Consider the following 11,503-nt stretch of genomic DNA (forward strand, 5'->3'; position numbering starts at 1 on the left):
CTGAGGGAGTTAAGTACTGAGGAATAACTTTTTTGATCAATAACCATAGCATTCAGAAGTTCCTGTCAACTGATAAAATTCAGTGTTCAGGGCAGGAGGGATGAATGAATGTTCATTATCCATGTGTTAAACTACAGTAAATGAGCTGTAGAGACAGCAGAAAAGAAACTGCCAGATTTAAATTCAGGTGGATAAATCTTCATGAGGTGTTTTGAAATGGGTTGTGAATTAGGCTCACCCACCTCTGAGTACTTTAATGTTTTCTTTAAAAGGTTAAGGTGTTAGTCTTGAGTAGGATAGTTGGACAGCGTCCTGAAATGAGGGATAAACAAGTTGAAATGATAGACTGGCATAAGATGGCCATAAAAAAAAAAAAGAAAAGATAATCCATTTGCTCTCAGACAAGTAAAATGAGAGGCAGAAAGCAAAATCCAGAAAAAAGCAAAACAGGAAAAAAAGATCTGCACATTCCTGAGAAGGTAACAAGGTGCACATGACCCCTGCAATTATGACATTCAAGATGACTGTTGATGGTAAGCAGAAACATGACGAGGATGACAAGGACGAGAATCCTAAGAATGGTTTTCACAAGGAATATTTGCTTAGCCTGAGAATAAAAGAGGTTAAAGGTATAACTAGCATTCATTGTCTCCTGTAACAGATAGGGTAGTATGCTACAGTTAATTTAAAAAAAAAAAAAAAACAAGTATGGCTGTGGAAAGCAAGTTCTGAAAATGTGGAAAAGGACTGCCTGGATCTGATGGAGTTATGCAGTGGAATGCCTTCGTAGTTTCCAAGGGAAATTGCAACAACAATGCCCATGAAATCTAAATTCTTAATAGTCCCTATAGTCTTAATTAACAAACCAGACAAGAGCATCTAGGAAGCTGTGGAGAATGGCAACAAACACAGGGAAAAAAAAAAAAGTAATTTTTTTAGGATATAAGCTTGTTTGAATGAGATGGAGTACAAAAGCTGCATGTGTTATGGCAGTACCAATGTCCTTATGTAGCAGGAGTAAAAAGTAGAATTTTAAAGAGGATCTTTCCTCAAGTCAGCTTCTTAAGAGCACGATGTGCTCTGCTATAGAAACGAGTACCAACTGCTTAATGCATCATAACACTGAAAATAGGAGGCCAGTGAATAAGAAATATTTACGAGCTTTTATCTTCCCTTTGCATTGCATTTATTTTATGTTTGTCTGTGAGTTCCTTTTAAAAGTCAGGGAGTTATTTTGTCCCACCTGCCATTCCTTTTTACAAGCCAGTTCTTATCATTCCTTGAGGAATAGGTGTGACTTGTTGTTTAATGTCATCATTAGCAGAGATCTGAATCATCACAACTGATTACGTAAAACCTTTGCCTCTTAAATGAGGGGTAGATTAATCCAGTCTCAGTTTTAAGGTTAGTGTTAGTGTTGTGGGTTTTCTGAGCAGGAAGTTCTGTTGGCAACTGCAGTGATCCTCCACCTGGTGCCATAAGAGAAAAGTTAAATGAACTACATTAATGCAAGAGACACGATAGTGTTCATATACATTCTGCATGACATTATGGTAGAACAGATACAGAATGTATTGCATTGGCATCCAGTCACTTTACATGGACATCTTCTGAATAGCGATGAGACTATGAAGATAATTATTTAGGTTCCTTAAATTACATGACATATTTAAGAGGAAAAAAAATATTAAAAACCTGAATGTCTTGGTATAAATGGTGCAGCAATGTCTTGATTCTAGCTATGAGGTAGCATCCAAAGCAAGTAACTTTAGCACGTAGGTCTTAACAATTGCATTGGGGTTTTTCTAAAGAGAGAGAACAAGAAGTACAGCAGAACTGTACATTTTAGTTTTGTGGTCTCTTTTCTTCTGAGACCGTTTTGATGTGCTTATAAGGCAAAAAGTTGCTCGTGGGTCTCCCAGGTACTGCTGTTATCACAAGGCAAGAACACATGACCTGCAGTTTTTGTCTCTATGCCTATAAACAGTGTGAGCTGTGGAAGCTGCACAATGTATAGAAGAAGTAGCTGACATTCTGCATGATCATGCTTTTTTTTTTTTTAAATGCAATTGATAGTGTTAATAGAACTTTACACTACATGGATGCATGCCTTCTCTGAAAGTGAACACTGGGTAACTGATTTCTGAGGGTCTGCTACAGTATGATTGAAAGTTTTATGCTTCTATGATGCAGGGAAAATCCTATCACAGTACAGAAGGATCTGTGTGTTTAAATATCAACAGCCAATGTGAACTTGAGAAGAGCTCCAACAGTTATCTCCCTTTGACCATTTGTATGACTAGTCAAAAGGCAAATTACTCTGTATTGCAACCTCTCCACAACAGAAGGCACAATGCTTCTCATTATTGACATAATAAAGCTTTGATACGATCTTTCATCCATCACTTGTTAGCCTTGAGCTGCTTTGAATTACATTGAGAGCTGTTTTCTTAACTTATTTACTTTATAAAACAAACTTAGTAACCTGGGTTTACTTTGTCCCTGTCTTATTTTTTTTCTATTCCCTTTGTGTGTTAATCATTAAATGTCTCAGGTACATCTGAAGGTACCTACGGAGTGCAATTCCACACTGGCACCTAAATTGGCTTAAATTAATACCTTTCCAGAACGCTCTTATATTTTGTGGTTTAGGGAAGACACTTATTGCTTATTACTAGAAGACACTACCTTGGAGGAAGAAAAGTGTTCAGTCTTTGTGCAAAAGAAAAAGCTCAAATACAAGAAAATAGGAAAAATGATGAGATTGTTTTCTTCTCAGTGGCTTCCATGGAGAAGGAATTTACTTTTCTGTATGCAGAAGTTTACCTAGTTCCTTCCTAGGAACTGATTTTTCTCTAGGGAGTGACTTATCTGTTGAGTCAGAGATAGACAGTGTAAATGTAAATGTGAACACCCTCTGGTGTTCCAGGAAAAAAAGTAAACAGAAAACCTGACTCAGGCCCCAGGTTTCATTGTTGGACAGTCTCTGTGTTTATTTAAATCAGAGAGGATTTGCAGGGTCTTGCAAAGCTCTGCAGTGGACAGGAAAGGAGCACCTGGGTGCCCTGCACATTGCCCAGGTAAGCTGGCTACACAAGGCAGAGCATTAAACTGAGCACTGCACTGTGCTGAGGAAAAAGGTGGTCTTCAGCTTAGGTCGTTCCAGAGGATTCAGCATGGGGCTTCTGCAGCTAGGAAGGGACTTCTCTCCTCCATGGGTTTGTAGGCACAGACTCTGGAAGCTGACTGCACTATCTTAGGCACACATTTTGTGTGAAAATGCAGCCAGGATGAAGCCCTCTCTTATCTTGTTCACTTGAACTGAGGGAGACCCAAGTTCAAATTGCATGACTCTTTGCTCCGAAGCACAGATGCGTCAAAGGTGCTCCAGTTACCCAGGAGAATGCCCTAACCACTGGGCTGCCATGTTTTAAGAGTTATCTCTCTGTCTCCTCTTGAAGCTGTCCCACTTACCGTGCATTATTAACTACTGACTGGAGTAGGGACTTGACCCTAACTCCCTTACATTCCACAAATATTCCCTGACTGGGAGTTTATCAAATCAATCTATTGCTTGTCTGTGTCTATAGCCCAATGAATAAATACACAGACTCGTTGGATGTCGCTGGTGTTGTGTAACATTCCACTTACTTAGCACTTACTTAGAGTGTGCAAGGACCTTTCTGTGTTATTTTAACACTGATACTCACACCCACTGTGTGTTACCCTTTGTGCTAGCTGAGCTCAGGGGCAGGGTAAGGACCAGAGGCTGCAGGGGAGAGCAAGGGGTACCTTCCCAACACAGCAGTCTCTACAGACACTGTCTCTCCCACAGCTTCAGTAACAAGTACAGTGAACTGGCCTGGCTGTGGGTTCGCAAATTTCTGTTTGTCCCTGCTCTGATCCCTATGAAAGTGCAGGGATGCTGCGCACTGAGAAAAAATAACTACCTGGTTAACATTCTTTTTGGTGCTTCCACTTTTGAAATATAGATTTTTTAAATGGCTGTTAACATTACTTTATGCGCATAATATGCAGAAGCTTCTGGGTCGGCTCGTTACCTTCCCTCTTTGCTTTTCTTGGGAGCAGAACAGGACAATTGCACTTATTTTATGTGTGGCAGAAAGAAGATATGTCCCACTGTGATTACATTCTATTTTTCTTATATTATCAACATGCATTGCTTTGATAAGATATGTGTCTGCTGTGTAACGATGACCTCCTTGTCAACAAAACTGTGAATTCCCTATCGTCAAGATAAAGCAGCAACTGATACAGCAGATGGGAGAGCTGGAGGAGTGAGTTGTGAGATCCATCAGCCTATGAAATATTATTGAGTCAGGAGACTTTTCAAAGATACCGGTATACCAGGCAGCAGATGAAGTCAATAAGCGGAGCCTACTCCTGAACGTGTCGATTGTGCTCCACCTTTTTATTCAAGAGCCTTGTACTTTGGCAGGATATCAGTGCAAAGCGTGTGGGGTGTTGTAAAATATCTGCAGGCAGAGAGATGAAATTGCTTTTTCTTTATTCAGGGACTGAAGAAAGCATTGTTCATTGTTCTTAAGTCCTTCCTGTTCCCCACAAAGCAAAGGAAACCGTGCTTACCTGGAAAGCCAAATTCTGCACTCCTGAGTGAGGACGGCTGGTCTCCTCCAGCTCCATGTGCCTAGCATGGGCAGGAGAGTTTTGGGTGAACGTTGAAAGCTACTAGCAGCACAGGGCGATAGCAGCTGGCACCTGATTAATCCAACCACAGGGTCGGTGAGTATCACTCGAAGTCTGATTAGCTGGAGGCACTTTTGGGTTGCTCTTCCTCACTCATAGCTCCACCTTCTGGCTCCCCTGGCACAGCCCCTTTTGGCCAGCGTGGGAAAATGCATTCAGTGTTTCTTCAGACAAGGGAGGATTCCTGCGGGACCCAGAGGTATCTCTGGGTGATCCCAAAGGCAAATGTGTGTAGTTGTATATGACTTGTGGCTTTCCTCACTTGCCTGGGGGAAAATGTCTCCACCCAGATCTTTGACAGTTGTCTTTTTACAAGCTATTTTCAAGTCACTGTTTCTGTGATGTTATCATGGCTCTTTCTTCATAGTGGTTAAGGGCTTCATCTTGCAAGAGAAAACAAAGAAAAGGGAATGAGTCTCAAACCTCCAACAAATACTGGTGATGCATTTTCAGTTGGCATGCCAAAGCTTGCAGCATGGGATCATTTGGTTATCTATCCTCAGATTACTCACCTTTAACTGAAGAGCTTTCTAATACAGGTTTTCAGGCTTGCTATTTGCAGTATGGCAATGTTACATTCTTAGAACTATCAGTTGGGTCTTTTATTCATGTTTTTGGTTGCTTATGGACTTTGTATTTACAACTTGTTCTGTGTAAGTTCACTGAAAATAGTAGCACTGACACTAATGTCAGACAGGATTTGAATGAATATAATTTTTTTCTTTAATCACAGAATCATAGAATCATAGAATGGTTTGGATTGGAAGGGACCTTTAAAGGCTATCCAGGCCAACCCCTGGCAAGAAGCAAGAACATCTCCAACCAGATCAGGTTGCTCAGAGCCCCATCCAATCTGGCCTTGAATGTTTCCAGGGATGGGGCATCAGCCACCTCTCTAGGCAACCTGTTCCAGTGTTCCACCACCCTCATTGTAAAAAAATTTTCCTGATGTCTAATCTGAATCTACTTCCCTCTGTTTTAAAACCATTACCCCTAGTCCTTTTACAACAGGTCCTGCTGAAGAGTTTCTCCCCATCTTTCCTATAAGCCCCCTTTAGGTACTGGACAACAAAAATGAGGGAGTGTTCTCTTTCTTTGAAATACAGCAATGTATATTTATGTACTCATTAGGTGCCTAAATTTGTAACTTTCTCATGAAAATGTCGTGAGTTTTGCCTCATTCTGTGAAAGAGTGAAAAACGGTGTCCTGTTTTAGGAATAAAACCAGAGTGGACTAGCATAACTGAATATATTATAGGAAATAAATAAGAGTTACATGAAAAATAAAATGATGAATCTTTCAACTCTGTTTTAATTATATTATAAATCTTACAGTTGCAATATATAGTCTCTTAATCTCATAACTATTGCCTAAAAAGAAGGACTAGTTGTTTTTTTTTTTTCAGTAAAGAGCACATGACATTTAATTATATAGCCTGCTTTTCAGGGTTCAGAATCTTTTTTGATGTCCCAGGTTTTGAAATCAGCATGTTTGTTGCTATTGGTATTTGCCCTGTGAGTAGAGCGATTTCTGTGACTAATTGCTTCTCTGGGCACACTAATCACCAGCAAAAATAGCTGCAAATATATTTAACAATTTTGATAAAATTGCTTGCTGATTACTGTATTCCTCAGCTGTTTCTTCCTTTCTTCCTTCTCTCCTTCTGACAGTTTTGGACACACTTTTACTATCAGAAGGAAGAGGGCAGAAGAAAGAAGGCAGTGAATCATTTTCAAATCCAGCCCCTGCAATCCTAAAATCTGTAGTCTGCACTTTCATGGTTGGAAGAAATTTCTCCCCTGGTAACTACGCCAAGACAGAAGCATTTTCTGCTATTGTTCCTCTTCTTCTGACAACTCATTAGATCATTTTTAGGACTGGTTTTCTCTTTGAAAAGTGTCAGAATAACACTGACTTGATCATTTCAGTGCAGTGTTTCCTCCTCTGAATCATATTTTATGTTAGTAAACTCACAGGATACTGAAAGCAAAAAAACCTCACACATCAAAGTCAAATCCTGAACCCACTATAGAAAACACGAAATATGCCATTTTCCTGTGGACAAAGGACCATGCAGTTAAACAAAAGGTGGGAACTGGTATTTTTTTGTCAGCATCAGCCAGCAGTCTACTTAATGTTTGATTTACAGCAAACTCCTTCCTGGTTGTGGCTATGGAGACATGTTACATGAAGACATGGACTTCCAAGAAATGTTGTGTCTGAAGAACGTTACATCCTGCCATTTCAATTGGTAACAAGCCTGGACATCTGTTTTCCACTTATGTGATTCCTCCAGCTACATGAAGGCATTAAAGACTCCCACTGTTATTTTTTAGGGTGTTTTTACAACATTAGAGTAACAGTGCTATGCTCAAGAAAATACATGTTGCCAGCATTCTAACAAAGAGTAAAATTTACAGTAATCAAAGAGTTGCTTCCTAAGAATAGCACTAAGAAACTTTATGTTCCATCCTGTTATTTATACATTAACTCTGGACTCTCTTTCTTGTAGTTATAGAAAGACCAATCAAAAAGCCCAATTCTTTCACTAAGTTTCACATGTAGATGAGAATGTTTTTCCTAGGGTGAATAATTCATGGAGAAAATTCATTCTAATTTGAAGACACAAATACAATTTTCCTGGGTGCTTCTCACTTCATTTTTTAATAGTAGAAGTTTATGAATTTATTGAAAGAATGCTGCTGTTTTGGTTAGAGTGCCTGAGAAACTAGGAAAGGAAAGGAAAGCATTCTATTGTATTAAAACAGCAATCTGCAAAAGGAGGTCAATAGCACAATAAGTATGCAAAACTACTTTTTTGATATGGACTAATGAAAATTTAATTTCATTGTATTGTGTATCTTTACAACTTTGCTGGCAGCTGGCACAATGAACCACTGTTATTTTATCACATATACAACCGAAACCCAGAAAATTAAGAAACTTGAGGAACAAACATTTTTTAAAAAAGTTTCTTATATAACAGTTATTCTCTTGGATCCTTTGCTCAAAACATGAAAAGTGTTTTCAGTCATTCCCCATAAATTTATTAAGAAAACAGAAAGTTTCACCCCCTCAAACTGTTTTCCTTGGATTCTAATGTAGGTAAAGGAAACCTGAGATGTTGCTAGCAGGGGAGGCTTTCAACTGAACTTTATGCTTTGTAATGGAGAAAAATGTTCCTATCTGTAGTATAAAGTAATATGGGATGGTATAAATGGATATCTTACAGGCAGTTTTGTGCTGGCACCAAATATCAGTATTTCCCACAGAATATACACAGAGATCTGAGTAGTAAAAAATAAAATTGAGTACTATGGCAAATAAATAAAACTTTTGTTTAGCAAAAGAAAACCTTCCCACAGCAGTACTAAGGAACTTTGTCATGAAATCCTAGTCACAAGGATAGCATTCAGAGCCTTTTTGCACTTCAAGTAACAACACAGCAATGCTCAATCTGCTCTGAAATAGTCATGCAGCCTGGCGAGGCCAGAAACATTTTTTTTTGTGTCCTATAAGAATTGATACAAGAATATTAATCAACACACTGTATACTGTATACACAGCAGGCAAACACATAGCAGTATGAGTCTTAATAATTTGCTAGGTACATAGAGAAGATAAGCAGTCGTGTGAGGGAAGAGACATGGTGTCTAAAAAGAGTAAGGTCTTTCTATTTTTTTTAATTACTGAAGTGCGGGAAGCAACTTCATAGTTAGGACTTGTACAGTTGTTCAAAAATTTGATTTTTTTTACATACTTAATTGATCATATTCAGTACTTATAGTTGTGCTAATTTTACTTAGTGGTTTCTAGAACATTTTAGTAAAAATTTCAAAAGCTTTGAGATAAAATCTTGAACAATCTCTCTTACATGCCCTAGGTAACCTGTGACTTCTAACAGAAAAAGAGCTAGACCATGAAATGGGCAGAGCAGCTTCAATCCTGACCTAATGACAAAAAGCAGGTAGATTTTCCAGAGATGCTGTTATTCTGGCAATCAGTGCCTATGTTTTTCTATGCAAATTTTTTTTTTTGCCAAAGCTGCTGAGATTTCCACGATGAAAGCCAGAAAAAAATCACAGAAGTGTTGCGGGAAGACTCAGAAAAACTGTAGTCAGACAAGTATTTTTATGATGACTCTATATTCCTGTTTAGATTTTCCTCCTCAAAGGAAAGGTGAGTGAAAGAAAAGCATGGTTGTCTTTCACAAACAGTTGGCAAGTAGAAGATTAGTTGCTTTACTTTTTGCTATATACCCTGACATTTATTTAGCCAGTCCTGCATATACCTCTACTGACTTTTCTGAGTGAAAAAAAGCCCTTTCCCCAGAAAGCCTTTTTTTTTTCTGTTAATACCTAAAATATCCAAGCTGCATGAGTTTGCACTATAGCCTATTTCATTAGAAACATTTTCATTAGGTTACCAATGTAAAAGATAAACTCTGAAACTCCATAGTGTCATGAGAATAAAGCATGATGGGAAGAAGTTATTGTGTTCTGGGAAAGAAACACTTTTACACATTTTACATCTCTAAAATACACACTTTTCTTGGAAAGTCCCTCAACACACACTTTTCTTGGAAAATTTGACTTAGGGATTAATTTTTACCAAAGGAGAACATTTTTTTTTTTTTTTCCAAATTCCTGGGTACTAGTCCTGCATTTCTAAGGGAAAAGCAGAAAACAAAAAGTTCTTACCAAGATAAAGACAGTTTTGAAAAAGTCAGAACAGTGTCAAGTTTGATGAAATGTGTAGACAAACCCTTGAGTCTCCATTTAAAAAAAAACCTTTTACATCTGTAAAAAGTGACAAGAAACGCTATTAAAGAAACATTATGTGTTTTTGCAGCCATTTTTGTACAAACATATGCTCATAAAACTTTGGTATTGATTGAACTGTTGTGTTCCTTCATCTGAAGTCTTTTGCTAAGAAAGAAAAGAAATTATTAAACTTCTTGGAAAATTAGGTAAGCTAATGGGAGGGGGTGTGGTTGGGGGGGGCATAGAGAATAAAGCCTGGACAGTCCAGAGCATCTAACATTTGAGACATGACATCTAGCCTGTTTTGAATACTTTTAATTCTTTCATAAAGAATATTGGAGAATGTGTGTGCTGCGTAGATAAATGGTGGGAGAAAACCATTAGCATTTTCAGAATAGTTTCAACTTTTTGCTGGATGCGAAAGGTTCTGCTGTGAATTCAATCTTTCGGCTACGCTAGTCACAGCCTCTTGCTCAGTACATTTTCAGCGCCTACGCTGGCTTCCAGCTCTCCCTCTGAGATACTTTTGAAATCTGTGTGAATATTTGAGCAGACTAACTGCTGAGAAAATTATTCACTTCCTTGGTTTTCTGTGTCAGTAGAAATGAAACTTCTTCATGCATCTCAGTTGTCCTAAAGTTGTCCCTTGACAAGAGGGAAACATTAATGTCAAAGAACTTCATGTTTAACAAATGCAATGAATTTGGGAGGAAAGACTTATTGGAGAGAAGTCAAGGGCCCTTGAGGGCTGTTGTGTTTTACTTTGTGACCAACACCTGTGTAAGGCTAAATAGCAGGAATCCTACAGCTGCTGATTCTCAGACATTAGCAGCAACTTCAGGACAGTTCAAAGAGATAACCCCAAAGGGAGTAGGATTTTATGTGATATCTCAATCATCTGACGCAGGCTAAGTAAAAGAAAGTAACACTTCATAGGTGCTTCCATAGCACATTCATGTGAATACAGAATGAGAACAAACAAACAAACAAAACCCAAATAAAAGAAGAAAGGTCTACACTTAAGGGTGACAGGCAGGATTATTTAAAAAAAATACTAATAGTGAAGTTGCTTAATTAGCATAAAAAATTTATCTAGGTTCAATGACTATGTTTCAGAAAGAGTTTGACCATCTGCAGGTAGGACCCTCTGTGTGAACATAAGCTTAAAGACAGAAATGCAATTAGGCTTGCAAGGCTGTCTTTTAATGTGTTATTAATCTAAAATGGTCTTAATTAATCTAAAGTGTCTTCATCAATAGATGGTATTTGGATATAATTATCTTAGCCTGACGGAAAAAAAAATATATCTATTTGCTATCTGTCTCTTGGATTGTTTATGTGGATAGAAATGTAACTGCTATCAATCTGTAAATGTTGTCCCATGCAAAGATGTCCTGAAGTATTAGCATACCATGTTGCCTTTCGGCAGTGGGTTTGGTTTTTTTTTTGTTGATTTTTGTTTGTTTCTTTCTTTTTTTTTCATTCTGCTTGCTAAATTATACTTTTTGTATGCTAGAAATCTTTCCAATACCACTTCTGGTCATTGCTCCACACATGAATAGAGCCCATTGATAGTGTAAAGACAACTGATTTTGATGGGACAATTGTGTCAACACGCTTCTTGCAGGATAAAATGCTGCAGAGATTCAACAAGATAGTCAGTCATGGCTGTTTTGAAAATGAGACCTCTGAGGCAGAAAGTGAATTAAAATAATGTATGCACATTGCACTTACTGTGAAGGCAGGTGTGGCATGCCATGGAGATTAATGTACAATTGTTATATAAGGAGGAAATTCAAGTTCTTCCTGTAGTTACAGTTGTGGTGTGGCTGGCATGTGCAAGGGCTGTGTACACAGAGGCTGAGCCCACGTGCATGGCAGGAACACCTAGGCAGGGGAACCTCGCAGCCTGCCTCTGTGCAGAAGAGAGAGTGGACTCACTTGTGACAAATGACTTGACTGAATCCCTAGCTTGCCTTGTCTCAAAGCACTTACCCAACTGGTGCTGGAT

General features: G+C 38.4%; 1 protein-coding gene across 1 annotated transcript in view; it reads right to left on the bottom strand.

Annotated features, from left to right (window-relative positions):
* The window catches only part of SLC28A3 (solute carrier family 28 member 3), a 45,913-nt gene extending 41,212 nt beyond the window's left edge, over positions 1–4,701 (bottom strand). Inside the window, exon 1 of the mRNA XM_086770734.1 lies at positions 4,609–4,701. Coding sequence (XP_086626860.1) covers positions 4,609–4,665 — 57 coding nt within the window. The 5' untranslated portion in view covers positions 4,666–4,701. The remainder of the gene's footprint in view (positions 1–4,608) is intronic.
* Positions 4,702–11,503: the final 6,802 nt, after the last annotated feature.

This window comes from Chlamydotis macqueenii, chromosome Z (genome assembly GCF_036417535.1).
Source record: "Chlamydotis macqueenii isolate bChlMac1 chromosome Z, bChlMac1.mat, whole genome shotgun sequence".
NCBI lineage: Eukaryota > Metazoa > Chordata > Aves > Otidiformes > Otididae > Chlamydotis > Chlamydotis macqueenii.